The 14,846-nt window shown below is 43.0% G+C and overlaps 1 protein-coding gene and 1 long non-coding RNA gene across 4 annotated transcripts in view; one reads left to right on the forward strand and one right to left on the reverse strand.

The window, feature by feature from the left end:
- The window catches only part of LOC138241837 (uncharacterized), a 301,671-nt gene that overhangs the window by 170,644 nt on the left and 116,181 nt on the right, over positions 1–14,846 (reverse strand). The window lies entirely within an intron of this gene.
- Positions 1–14,846, forward strand: part of olfm2a (olfactomedin 2a) — a 115,853-nt gene that overhangs the window by 93,893 nt on the left and 7,114 nt on the right. For all 3 annotated transcript variants that reach the window (XM_015349048.2, XM_015349046.2, XM_006631577.3), the window contains exons 3-5: positions 554–709; positions 12,611–12,830; positions 14,180–14,286. In XM_015349048.2, the coding sequence (XP_015204534.2) occupies positions 554–709; positions 12,611–12,830; positions 14,180–14,286 (483 nt within the window). The remainder of the gene's footprint in view (positions 1–553; positions 710–12,610; positions 12,831–14,179; positions 14,287–14,846) is intronic.

The following is a 14,846-nucleotide window of genomic DNA, read 5'->3' on the forward strand; positions in this document are numbered from 1 at the left end:
GGAAAAAGTTCATCCAGGAATACGGGGATAAAAACAGGGGGGCGTGTCCAAAGTGCGCTGGTGCACGGGGGAGGTGTGGCCGAGGCAAACAATCCAAAAGTAATCCAGAGAGGGAATCCAAGAACACAAGAATAAATCCATAGCCAGGTGATCCATCCAACAAGGAATTAAAAACATGAACCGGGTCGGAACCGGCAGACAGGGAACGGGAACAGAGATTAAAACCTTAACAGGACCAGGCGCTTCCAGGTCCCTGACTCGCACGATATGGAAATGAGATGCAGAGCCCGGATGAACGTCAGTGCCTGGCTTTTAAAGTGGACTGGGAACAGGGGTCAGGTGCACAGAATTAAATCCAAAGTGAAAGAGCTGGAGCGCCCTTAAGTAGGAGGGACTACAATCGTGACACCTACTGTGAACTACACAACATGCTACACTTAGGGTCACACCTGAATAATATGCCCTGTCCACCGCTCCCAACCCAGAAAATAAAAAAATAAGGAAACAGAACCCTCCCCACCCCTCTGATAAACTCGCTCTCTCTCCTCTGCAGGTACAGAACATCTCGCAGTCCATGGAGGTGCTGCATCTCCGGACAGAGAGAGACCTGCAGTACATCACTAAGACCGGGTCCCTCGTGAGCGAAGTGAACAGCAAGCTGAAAGTGGCCTCGGAGAGCACCAGGACCTTGGACCCCAAGAGCTTTCAGGTAACACCACTCTCCCATTCACCTTGTGGGGCGGTGAGGGATATCACGAAACATGGCAATCAGAAACTGTGGTGGCTGATGCTCTTGTGTAGGTTCGATCAAGTATTCCCTCATCTTTTTTTAAACTGCTGTATAGGGGGATCAAAAAGATTGTTGTGGATATTATTTCTGTTATTTTCCATTAATTGTCACTGACGAAGAGCCCCAGCGACATCCGTCACACATCAACGGTCCACGGAGGTCTGAAAGAACGTGCCTGTGATTGTGGAAGAGCGCGTGCAGTAGACCTCTCGACAGCAGTCCTCAGTGGGCTAATAGAGTTACAGCATAATGTCATAAGGTCAGAAACGGGTGGAGGCCATTCCTCCCGTTATGCTCATTGCATTGCTAGTAGCTTGCTGCTGTCTGCATTGCGGCCAGTGCTGGTCAGACAAGAGCCGCTGCCAGTAGCAAGAAAAGCCAAAGTCCCAATTTCAACACAGGAACCAAACCCAGGCTTTGGGGGGCATGGTGTTCAGATGGAGACCCACCGACCGCCAGCTTGGGAAAACCAAAAATAGCCTCTTTCCATTTGATATTCCTATTCACCATGTACCAAAATTCAAGCACTCAAATTCATAAGAATCTTCATTTTTCTTTCACCCCCCCCCCACCAAAAAATAAAAAAATGCCCAGCTTTAAATCAACTTAATGAGAGCCCCTGACACGCTGGATGGGGAATAATGAATGGCGTCTCTTTCTCATTCAATCCAGCATCGTTGTTCCTTGTAATGGGTTTTCATCTGTTCAGTGACAGTTTTTAATAGTGCTCTCTGCAGAACAGAGTTTTTTCCTGACTTTGCCATTCTTTCCCCATTGATTACGTTAGTCAACATCACAAGCGTTGGCTGAGCACTGCATCTCGACCCACATCCGAGGTTCTGATGAAACTTCTGGAGAGTATAGTGAGTGGTATACAATATTGATATATGATAGAACACTGCACGGCTCAGTAAAGCAATCTAACATGTGCCCAGTGTCTTTCACAGGACATGCAGTGCAAATTAATCTTAATCACCGGTTGACAGGCGACAGCAGACTTTAGATTGAATCATCAATGCTTACCATAGTCACTCATGTTCCTGTGTAATCGGTCAATTTAGAAAGCAGGAAAACAATAGAAAAAAAAACTGAGTTCACCATTCTTGTAAATTTTTATAATCTCTACTGTAGCTCTTTGCCTCCGTGTCTAACACTGTCCATGCTCACTTTGAAGTGTGCCAAATGAGTAAAGACACACAATAGAGCTCCTCTTCCTTCTAATCAAATCCTTAAAACCCCCAACCCACTTTAAGTATGAAATACCTTGCTTCATTCACCAAGCAGCTTCTGCACATTCATTTCCGGCCTGCTTGAGAGGAATACATTGGTTTATGATGATGTGAACCCATACAAAAATACCAGATGGATGATGGGAGACTTGAAGCAGCACCCTAGGTGATAGATTTAGGAAAAATGTGTTTACTCATTACTATCTTCTTCTGGACAACAGTAAATACTATAAGTAAGCGCAGAATTTAAATCAAGGGACGTTATTGTTTAATTTATTCAATAAATATATCAGACCTTGTCTAGAATGCTGTGCACATATTCTGGTCACACATCATATAAAGGACATTGCTGTCCTGGAAAGAGATCAAGGAAAAATCACTGAATGAGTTTCTGGTCTATATAATATGTCCAACAGTACACTGACATGTTAAGAGATGTGTTAACACTTTGTGACACAGTGGGTAGTGGTTGATGCTGATTCCTTTAGGCCTTTCTAGAAAAAGAATTAATGTGATCCTCAGACCTAGAAACCGAGTTAGCAAGATGGGGAACCCTTTTCTACATATCTGCATAGTCCTGCTCCATTCAGAGGAATGGCTTACTGACTTCCACTGGGAACAGATGCTCCCAAAGTGCCACCTACAGTATTCACGTTTAAAAACGGCGACAAAAAGAAAGCCTGTTTCTGCAACAATACTTTCCGCAAGAGTTTCAGTATGTTTCAGGATGCTATAAGGAGCTGCAGTTCTCGCTGTCTGAATTGCTTTCTGAACCTTTGGAAAGCTGGATCGCGCCAAGTTTCAATCCATTTCACAAAAGCGACAGCCTTGCCAGGCTGGTATGGAGCTCGTATTTGTCTCAAAAGGGTGTTTTTGCTTTTGTCACGTCACTGAAGTAACTCAATACATTTAATCAAGAGAACCCTTTACCTCAGGGGCTGAACTGGCTTCAGCCCAGCCATATCTGTGTATAAGTAGTGCTTTTGAAAACGGAGGGTTTTTCGACCACTCCTGGATGCTCACATAGTGTGTGTGGTGCTTTTTTTTCTGATCAACATGCGAGACTGGGTGCTGGGTGCAGTCTTGAAGTTCACATTCGTGCTGCTGTCCTGCCCTGCACAGGGGTCCCCTGCACTGCCAGCATACAGTACAACAGATGACTCCCGGTACTCATCCTGCCAACCTGAGTCGCCTTTGTACGGAAACACTGCGGAAAAGTCTCTTCTCGGCTTTTGGGAGTAGCTGTCTGCCATCAAGCTCTGCTTTTTAATAACTCAGGCTAATATGTTTGCTTTGCTTCAAGGGAGGAACCAATTGAGCTGAAACATACACGACATATCTGAATACAGTACATGCTATTAAGCTGACAGGGAGACATGCTTGAAAACACGTCTGGTCACAGTAGCATTAGTAGCTGTTAAGGCAGAACAGCTCTCACACAAACCTGGAACACAGAGCAGGTAGCTGGCATTTAGTCTTTATAGTAAATTGGCAGCCTTAAGTGGTTGTATTCACTAAAACACACTACACTGGCTTCAAAGCACTTTCGATTATTAAAACAGACTTGCTTTTGTGCAATAAAAATCTGCAATAATCCCTTCTAGACAATCGTAAATTACCTGCGTAATACCTGCCAGCTGTCATACAAATCAACTCGGGAAACACGTGCTAAACACTATAAGCACTGTAAATTTGCCCACTTTATTTGAAGAACTCCTAGCAGTCGAAACATCAATGCTTGCTTTCTACAAAATGAAATATTGTTTTTGTACGTTTCAGAGAGTTCTGTCAATACCTGTTTAATATTATTTAATAAAAAATATATTTTGTTATTGGTTACATATTAGTGTTCTGTACACAGTTACAGTACAATGAAGCTTTAAATAATAACACAATTTGTTAGAAGCAGCTTTGTTTCAAGCTTTTTCTTGCACTCCTGACTGCAAGTCTAAACCCTAACTCAGACGTCTGAGTTTAAAAACCTCTGCACGTGAAAAAGAGGAATTTTCCCAAAATACGGCTCGCAGGTCTTATTTAAACAGCGTTTCTGTTGTCACACCGCCATTTGTGCCGACCTATAAATAACACGGCTCTTGATAGGAATAATTCCTGGCTTGGCTGAGCCTTCCCCCGATCTGGCACTCATAGCTGACTATGCGCAGCACTGCGCTTCCGACAGAAGATAAAAGCAAAACCAATTATTTATCTTCCCCTATTGCGCTGCTTACAGGAATGGAAAAAAATGGGGGAAAAAAAGTGTGAGGCAGGCCAGGGGCTCTGCCTCCCGCGGGCCGGCGAAGTCCAGAGAGGCACAGGATGTTGGAGACGTCTCCCACCCGCCAGCAGCCGCCGCCTGGGCCGGTGCTGACAAGGGCGGGCTGAGCCAAGCGATCCTGCCATTGATCGGTCATTCCCCTCTCCCGGCCTCTCTTTCTGACGGCTGCAGACAGGGTGAACAAGCTCTTCAATGGGAACGCGAGCAGTTCATTAGAACGTGCCCGTCATGGCCGTGGTGACGACCGCTGCCTTTGTGTTTTTAATGAACACGTTGACAGGAGCCTGTCCCCATGAAAGGAGGGATGCAAAGTGCAATATTTATGTTTTTACCAATTATTTCTCACCTGGAAGAGCTCCTGCTAGTTCTGTTGTTCTGAGCAGAGCTATTCTCTTTATGTACAGCACGGTATCAATTCGTTGCAATATTTCACACTGCGTCCCCCTCGTGTATCTGTAATGCAATAGTTGAAGCTGATCCCGTTGGTGGTACTTTATTTGACCTTTCATTGGCATTTTGTCCTACGTTTCGGGGCCTCTTTCAAACAGCTCCAAAGTCCCTATGCCTTTTCTGTGCTGATAAAGATCTGTGAGCTCCGCAGCGCCCTGCAGGCATTTATCTGAATTACTGACCGCCAGGTGGTCGTGAGAAACCGCGCCCCACTGCAGGCAGCCTCAAAACAACAGGGCTGCGCTCTGTTGGGCTGTACGAATAACCTTCAGCCAGAGCCCAGGTGAGTCTGGCACAATGCCCCGAATCAGACATCTTGCTTAAATCGCACGACAACTGCATGGAGGCAGACTGTTAACTTACTGCGGCGGTGTGTGTGAGAGGGGCAGTCAATTCTTAAATGAGCTGTGCAATCCCCACTGTGCCATCTGAACATTAATATCTGTTATCACAATTTCCCCATACAAAGCCTGAAAAAACTTTAATGATTGCTCGATTCTTTTTGGATGTCTGTTTTTGATGGTTGTTCAAAGGAAGGAAAGAATGAGGCTGCCTGCTTAAAAACACAGTCTTGCAGTGTAACTGGAACTAGCTGCAGGATTAAACTTGATTCATTGTCCAGTCGGGACTGTCTGGACACACAATAAAACATTGTACACAAACCCAAGATAATTAAAGGGATGTTAACACTTTATTCCACTCTGGGTTTATCCAATGTTGCATTCCCGCAGTTCCTCCTCACTTTCTGAGTTCACCCCCTGATCGTCTGTGTACTAGGCTGCTGAAACTAAATGGCTGCTACTGTGTGTCACCTACTGTAGGTGGGTGGTGCACATTACACAGCATAAATTGGATCCTCTTCTATGCATGTAAAATGCTTTGGAATTCTTTGGGATGAGAAGTGATACTGTATACTGTATATGTATACAATACATATATACTGTAGGCAATATCATTACTTATCAATTACAAAAATCATAAGCCACCTAAAATTGCTGACATTTTCTCAGGGGTCTTTTCCAGCACATGTGGAGACCAAATGAGACTGTTACACTGCAAAAGGGGCAGACTTCAGCTCTGCAGCAGAAACAGTGGTGCGTTCCAATAGTCCACCCTTAGCTGTATCAATAGGCCACGTGTTGTACCTGGAAAGACTACTGCTTGAAAGCACTCCTTGTAAGTTGATGTCTCTGTGTTTTTCACCATTACAAAAAACAACATACAGTATAATAAATAAAAGCACATACACATTCAAAAATCATATCAGGAAAATCCACACATTTGTATGATCACTGAGGACTGGTTTCAGATGCCAATTTATCTGATAGCAAGCTAGTTTTTGAAAAAAGGCATTTCTGCAGGTTTTAAATGCCTGCCTTTTGAACAGCATTAAGAAAATCATTTCCATGCTCCAGTACAACAGACCAAAAAAAGTTAAATCTTTCCTTTTGAACCATGGTTTTTATTTTTAAGTATCTCTTCATTCTATTTAGCCACTGCCTTCAATTAAAATGAATGTCTTTAGCGGTTCTGTACATTTGCTCACATACAGAAGAGTCCTTTTGTTAGAAAGCTGGGCTTCATTTCTCTCCGTCTTACAGATGAGTTATGAATCTTGACTTCCCCACTACACACGTCAAGCAATAAGATTTACGAGACTTAACTTCACAGCTGTGAAACGGCAAATAAGATTTATGATTCCCTGCTACTCATCCAAGTAGTGCTAAATCATAAGATTTGCAAGAAACCTTGGTGAAGAGGTATTAGTTTAAGCTGTCTTCTCTGTTTCAGGCAACATGACCAAGAAAGTTAAAATGTTCCATGTGTTGGAATTGAGCGAGTAGGTGAAACTGAATTGGAATAGTGTAGTCCATATTCAGACGTATTACGGACTACAGTACTGTACATATTAAACTGGAGTCCCAGTTACTAAAGATATAAAGATCATTTGAATCATTGGAATAAAAAGTGCTATATAACTGCAACTAATAAGTCATTATTATTTGTATAAATTGATGCAGGGTCAACCACATTTTGATCCTCAGCAATTTGAAGCAAGTCCTGACTGCAAGTTCAATGTTCTGTATAAAGTCCACAAAAAGGCCGTGGTCTTACTTTTAAGGAAGGCGTCTGGGAAAGCACAGATCTGTCCAATCACCATGAACTCTGTTAAGTCCAGACTATGTGATTGTCTGAAATGCAGCACAGGACATACAATTTGAAGAACTGGAGCATGTGAATTGACAGCACGGGCACGACCCTGTGAGGGAATGATAGCACAAGTAAGCATTGGTTAGGGCTCTAGACTGGAAGGATGTGGGTTCGAATTCTGGGTGGGGTCTGTTGTTGCACCTTTGAACAAGGTACTGGTCTCAGACTGTATCAGTAAATTGCCAGGGAACTTTAATGGATGTACGGCAAGTCACCATCGTCAATGATAATTTGCTCTGCAATAATGACTTGCTGAAATAAAGGATGAAACAAGAATGTGGAAATGTTTTAATGTTTTACCACCCTGCAATGAAAGGGGTTTGGCATGTTTAGAAAAACTAATAATTCTAAGCACCTTAGTTTTGTTTTTTTTATAAGCATGACTAATGAGTAAAGATTTCAATTTTTATCTCTGACAGTGCCGCAATGCAGTGTTTACATATATTTTAAAAACTATCCAGGCAGCTTCGCTTGAAATTGGAAAGCAGTTTAACAGCAAAGCGCTCGTCAAACTGTGGCGAAGGGGATTCCTGCTGTAAACGCCTCAGGCAGGGGTACCCCTGAGCACTGACAGCTGTGGGCTCGCCAACTAAGAGTGGAGCAGCTCCCCGAGTTAACCTGATCCCACAAGCGGAGGACCACAGTAGACAAGATCCAGGGGCCACTACAGCAGAACCAAGAGCATATAATCAGGAACTGGGCTGCAGATCATTGACACTTTCTCCTAATCCATTTATTTTATCTCGTGTTTATCTTGCTTCTCAATCCTATTAGCTTAGAAAAAGAGGATACTGATACTACCGCACATTTAGATCTGGAGTCACACAGTTCCAGGCATTAAAGCGTAGGCAGGTTAGGAAGGACACATAAAATGGCACACCGCAAGATGTTAGCAAGTTTTTTTTGGCTTTTTGAAGGTTTTGAAGGTTATTTTCCAATTATCATTGGTCCCTCGCCCATGTGCTATAAAAATACACACCAGTTAAGGGGTATGATGAAGCCATCACCCTCCAGGGTATTGGGAGCTCAGCCAAAGAGAAGTTCAGCAGGCCTTATCTTTACTTCCTGCTTTACAGAATTCTAAAGAAATTTTAATGATCTCTCTGGTTACATTCTGTGTTATGTTTTACAGTGTCTGATTTGTGTGCTGCCCACTGAGGATTCGTTACAGAAACATAATTAACGCTGTCAGGAAAACAGACAGCTTGCATTCACTCTGTATTAAATGAAGACTGCAGTCCGTGTTCGTTCCTGTTTTATCTTTTTCCATATCCACTACAGTTAGGGACTGCAGTGTCAATCTATGCTTAAATATATCATCAAAAAGAGCAGGAAAATTGGATGCTTTTTAAAAGCCATATTGGAAACAAAATACAGCAAAGCGCTTAACAGAATCCAGGAAAAAAAGCAATGCCTCATTTCCATTAATATGACCTTGGGCATTAAGGTCCATATCATCTGGGACCATCAGAGTGCTCCTGTTGGTGGCTGGTGGGAATGGAAAACCATCCAGCAAACTAAATCTCACCCAGAACACTGCAGCATAACTGAAAGCATGTACTGTATCTAAATACCTGTGCCTACCTAGAGGTTAGGAAAGAAACCTCCGTATCTGTAATTTGAGATGATATGCTTCTGCATGTTCTCTTAAATCTTCAACACCAATTGAGCTAGCCATGGCACTCATATCCACAATTGCTTCTTGGGATCCTATTGGCCCCACTATTGAACAAACACACACTCGTGTACAGTAGTGTCTGGATACATATATTGTTTGTTATTTTGTTGTTGTTATTAAATCTGGCTTCAAAACAAATTGACCGAAAAAACTGCAAAACCCGAGACAGAAGAATGTCAGCAAGGTCCCCATTTCTCCTTCATAGACGAACAGCCTGGTCATGATTATCATCTCCAGCTGCATCGTCTCTGCAGTGGGGCAGCTGCCGAAAGCAAAGTCAGGACCCCTGCCATGTTGGGGCGAATTTGGACAAGGTGCAAGCAGTAGATTTAGAATTTACAGATGCTAAACTCTGTCACATATAGTTCTTTGTGTGAGTAAGAAGGCTCTGTATTTTCCAAGTATCCAAATCACCAGGGATCTGATGTACAGTACTCTGGGCAAGACTGACCTTTTCACAGATATTTAGTAGGCAGCGTACCTGACAAAGCGAGAAGATGGGGAGGTCCCTTTTGAAAGAAGTCTGTACAGAAGAGAATATGAGTCACGTTCATTTTATCATAATGTTATCCATGCTAAAGGAAACCTACCTTCATTGAGAAGATGTGTCCCCTTGTTATTAAACAAAACCATAGAGGACAACAGAAACATTTGTACTGTACGGCACTGCATATTGATGTGTTTTTGTCCCGACTTATTATGAAGTGTTTTAACCAAAAGAATATCAGCGGACAGGAGAGGATGACTGTGGTTTGAGCTGCACAGATGCTTAGGAAGAGAAAGAGACAGATGCTAACTATGCTTTTAACCATGGCTAATGTGCACTCCTTTGTTTGTTGCTCCCATTAACCCCCTCCCCCTCCCTGTTATCTAATTAGCCATCTCAGTGCTAATTTGCTAAAGTAACCTGAACATGAAAAAATCATTTAAATCTGCAATATGAATAAACCTAACGTCAGTGCAAGGTTACAGAGGGATACACGGGCCTTCAGCTGCATTATATAAAGCAAGTTGCTGTGTTTTTTCAATTGCAATGTATCCCTTGTGAAGGATCACCGCAAAGCCAGCAACACTAAGCTGACTGCAACCTGTCAACTGGAACTCCAGCGTAGGAGTTTTCACAGGCCATGTCCTCCTGCAGGTCTGCAGGCTGTGTCTCCCAAGCCGAGAAACATCACCTTCATTTTACTTAATTGCTGTTCTTGCCTGCTTCTCGGAGACAGATGAAAAGCGACATGGGCCAGCTGTAAGATGCCAAGAAAAAACACAAAAGACATACCAAAAAGACAAGGTGAAGGAGCACAAGTTGCAACTGCACAGCGGGTTATGGCCAAGAATATTTGTGGAGGCAGTGATGATCCACTCAAACATATAAAGACTGGCCCTGAGTACCAGGAAGACCAACATTGCCCACTGGCCTATCAGGACTACATTCTCAGATGTAGTCAGACTGTTAACTTGTCTTTGTTTGCAAATACTTAATTGCAATTTCTGCAGAAGAAGACAAAGATAATATGGTAACAGTATTAAGTCCACCCTGTTTCAGTGCATCTGCTCCTGAAGAGCTTATGCAGCCGGAAAAACCGACAGAGCAAAACGTGAAAGGCATATGCAATTACAGAAACACTGGAGGGCTGCAAATTCAGTAGGCCGCTGGGAGTGAAACACTTTTATCATCTTGCAGCTTAATAGAATATTGAATACTGTAGGCCCTCGAGGTACTGCTGCACACCGGGAGGCCGAAAGATCTCCTGTGTTTCATTAAGTTCCTCACTCAGGCCGTGTAACCTTGCTACATGTCCCTTCATCTCAGCAGGTCCCAGGATTAGGTTAAACCAACAGAAGGCTTCGTCTTGTTTATCTTAATGCATTTAACACCTGCGGGCTTTGGAACTTGAAATAAAGCACCTGGCACAAAGCTTTTCACACTGGTTAGCCCACTACAGAGAAGTGCAGAGTCCTACCCTGGTACAAGCTCAACTACATTGCTAATAACAAGCTCAACTATCATGCTATTGCAGGAGAGCACAGAGACTGGGAGGGGCAAAAGTGGCACCTGTTAGCTGTAACCAACACAATCAAAAACTGGAAGAGCAAAGAGACCTGGAGAATGCAGTACAAGAGGACATTAGACCTCAGACAAACTGCACACTGCTACTTTTTGAAATGCCCATGTCTTTCCTGGGATCATAGTTCTGTAACACCTGTCAGTAACACAGAACTAGATTTCAGAACCTGCTGCACATGACAGCAATGCTTCAACAAGAAAATTTCTCAGGCAACGAAAAACTAACCTGAACATCTTTCAGGCACTACTGTAAATACTCATCTTCCAAGTGGGTCAAATATGAAAAAAGCTCATCAAAGGTCATGAAAAGATTTACATGTTTGGTTACTGATAAACCTTAATGCTATGTCTGAAGTTTAAAATAAAGTGATTCTAAATAAGGATTCTGTAGATTCTCCATATAAACTTGCAAACTGAAAGAAATCCTTTATGCCCCAAAAACTGCATTAATAAATCATTTAACATTACAGTTTTCCTAACAGGACCTTGCAGCCAGTGGTTATAAGACAGGATATACAGTACTGCATATTTACTGTCTTTGATTTACGTTATGGCAACAACTACTTAAATACACACTAAACCCTAATTTATAACAAGGAAAAGTGTTAGAATATGAACTTTCATAGAGTGGAGCTGGGTCACTTAACATCAGGAGAATTATAAGAGCTACTTAAAAAGAAACTTGTATCATGTATCCTAGAAACTGGTTCTTGTGAATAAATGTGGATGGGCTGAATATGTTTTCTCATTTTCCTGGCATGGATTTTTTCTTGTTTTCTATGGTCTTTCTTTTCTATAGATTTTTTGAAGGTAATAAATCTCCACTCTCCATCATTACAGAGACTTCCCTCCCAGTGAAGACAAGATATGCTTATTAACTGTAATTAATATTTAAAGCTTGCAAAATGATCACAATCAATAACTGTATCAGAGAGACAAATGAGAAAAAAAAGAATGGCTCCTATTGCATGAAATTTTGATGTTCCCGAGCTTCATGGAGAAGTGGGAAGGATTTTTGCCCCTGTGATTGGAATATTTTGGTGTGCTGCAGATACAGTACAGTACATGCAGCATTATGGAATTAAGTTTTGAGCAGCTGAAAGTGCAAATTATGATTGTTGTTTGCAGTTTGCTTTACAACTCAATTTGATGTACTGTAAATACACTTTTTTGTTTAATAACCTAATAATAATAATAATAATAATAATAATAATAATAAAAATTGCTTACACTTATATAGCACTTTTCTGGACACTCAACTCAAAGTGTTTTACAGGTAACTGGGATCCACTCCACCACCAATGTGCAGCCCCACCTGGATGATGCGAAAGCAGCCACACATCACACATCAGCTACTGTATAACTGGGGAGTGATTAACTCAGTTCATAGAAGGGGATTATTAGGAGGCCATGATTGATAAGGGCCGATGGGAAATTTGGCCGGGATGGTGGGGTTACACCCCTACTCTTTTTAAGAAACACCCTGGGATTTTTAATGACCACAGAGAGTCAGGACTCAGTTTTACGTCTCATCCGAAGGATTGCGCCTTTTTTACAGTAAACTGTCCCCATCGCTATACTGGGGCATTAGGATCCACATAGACCACAGGGTGAGCGGTGAGCGCCCCCCGCTGACCCCACTAACACCTCTTCCAGCAGCAGCCTCAGTTTTTCCCAGGAGGTCTCTCATCCAGGTACTGACCAGGCTCACACCTGATTAGCTTCAGTGGGCTGCCAGTTGGGAGTTGCTGGGTGATATGGCTGCTGGCAATATAATGATGAACTTTTGCTGTTGGAGGTACAGGATCTGAAATGCTCTCTCAGAAAAGCTGGGTCTGGCAGTGTTAGAGTGTCCTTTAACCAGTCAGTCACAGTTCCTTTTAGTCAAATACTGCTCCATGTCTTCCAGGAGCTGAAGGACAAGGTGAATCAGCTGCTTCCCCTGCTGCCCGTCCTGGAGCAGTACAAGACTGATGCGCGCATGGTGGTGAAGTTAAAGGAGGAAGTACGCAACCTCTCCTTGGTGCTGCTGGCCATTCAAGAGGAAATGGGTGCCTACGACTACGAGGAGCTTCAACAGAGAGTGCTGCTGCTGGAGGCCAGACTACATGCCTGCATGCAGAAGCTGGGTGAGTCTGGGTGAAAGGGGAGTGCAACTGCTGGATGGTGGCTGGTCACTCTTTTAGGGACCTATGTGGAGTTATGTGAAGATCCAACATCTATCCATCCACCCATTTCTAACTGCTTTACCCAGTACAGGATAGCAGGGGGAGCCAGAGCCTATCCCAGCAAGCCATAGGCACAAGGCAGGGTACACTCTGAACGTCAGTCCATCACAGGACAAACACAGACACACTCACACCAGAGCCAATTTTACCAGAAGCCAATTAACACACCAGTATCTCTTTGAGCTATGGGAGAAAACCAGAGCACCTGGAGGAAACGTGGTTAGAATATAAACACTCCACGGAGACAGCACCCCAAATTGAACCCAGGGCCCCAGCGATGTGAGGCATCAATGCTAATCACTGCACATCTGTGCCACAGCGGACAGAATGCATAATCCGCACATGGGGTTCAATTTCTTTTCTGCAAATCAGAACCTAAGATGCTCATTTCAGAATTTCTTTATTTTTCTTAAGAGCCCAGTGTTTTACAGCTGAGGAGGAATGATGATGAAATTGGGAGAGAGCTCCTCACCCAGTTCAGTAGGAGCCAGGCTGCCCAACATGTCAGCTGATGTTAGTCACGATCGACTTCCAGTCCCCTGCCATGGGGTTACTGGAAAGTCACTTCCATCCCGATATCTGGAATGGGTGACATCATCACGCTAATGCACTGTGATTGCTACAATATGTCCTTATACTATCTCCGACACGCCTCCCCCTGGGCTCCTTACCAATACTCTCCCCCCAGCCTCAAAACATCCTCGACTTGAAAGCAAAAAAGGAAAGGTCTCAGAGTAAGACACAGCTGGGGGCTTCTATTATCTTCATCTGAACAGCTACCGTATGCTAGGCAAGATACAGCCAATCAACTCCAACCAGATACAGCTGCCAACCTAACCTGATGAAACAGAAATGGACACTTAATAGTACGGTTCTTTCAAAGAAAAGACACTAATTCTGTTGAATCACAATACTCGGAGGGGGGGGATTGTAGGGTTTTGACCACTATAAGAATCTGTTTAAGTATGAAGAGTCACAAATCATCAATAAAGAAATCCATACTATACATATACAGTGCAATACAACAACCCTCTTCCAATGATGTCCCATTTTGTTGATTTACAAATTATGTTTACACATTTTTTTCAGGTGAATATTTTTAAACAAGACTTAAATGTCTTGTATAAAGGAAACAAAATCGCACAGCACACTGGTTCTAATAAGGGGTTAGTATTGACATTGAAAGTTTTATCATATTCTTTTCAGTGACCCTTTAACCCTTCCACCCTCCTATGCCTACTTCTTCACAGGCTGCGGGAAGCTGACGGGAGTAAGCAATCCGATCACAATCCGGGCCTCGGGGTCGAGGTTCGGCTCATGGATGACGGACACCATGATCCCCAGTTCGGACAATCGGGTAAGGGAGCTGGGGTTTCTTCTTTAGATAACAGTCACAGGACAGGTAAAGGGACATACAGTATGTAGTTACAGAAAGTCAACACCCGGTGCTGGATTCTCAAACTGACCTACATCTGGATCTCAAATTATCTGTTAATGTGTCGTTTAAGGTTCCAACTATTCTCTGCTGCCCATAACAGTCTTTCCCAACAATCCACATGTCGTCACTAAACTGAAATTACACATGGCAGTCACACAGTAAAGACAGATTCCAGATGCTGGCACTTGGAGAATGCTCTAAACAAAGTGTATTTGTTCCTTAAAATATACAAGATGCCCAATATATTGACCAGGGGAGGTCATAATGTGTTGGCTGTTCAGTATTAGGTTATGGGAGTATAGAACCAACTACATAGCCATGGTGTTGAAGCTCTAATCCTGGTTTCGTTCCAAGAAACAGCTGGACCAGATCCTTGGATCAATAATCTTCTAACTACCAAATGGGTCAGATGGGCTATTCTAAGCCAGTTTTGTTTCCTTCTTCACTTCTGATGACACAGGGGAAGTGAATACTCACAA

This window comes from Lepisosteus oculatus, chromosome 11, assembly GCF_040954835.1.
Source record: "Lepisosteus oculatus isolate fLepOcu1 chromosome 11, fLepOcu1.hap2, whole genome shotgun sequence".
In the NCBI taxonomy this organism is placed as follows: Eukaryota; Metazoa; Chordata; class Actinopteri; order Semionotiformes; family Lepisosteidae; genus Lepisosteus; species Lepisosteus oculatus.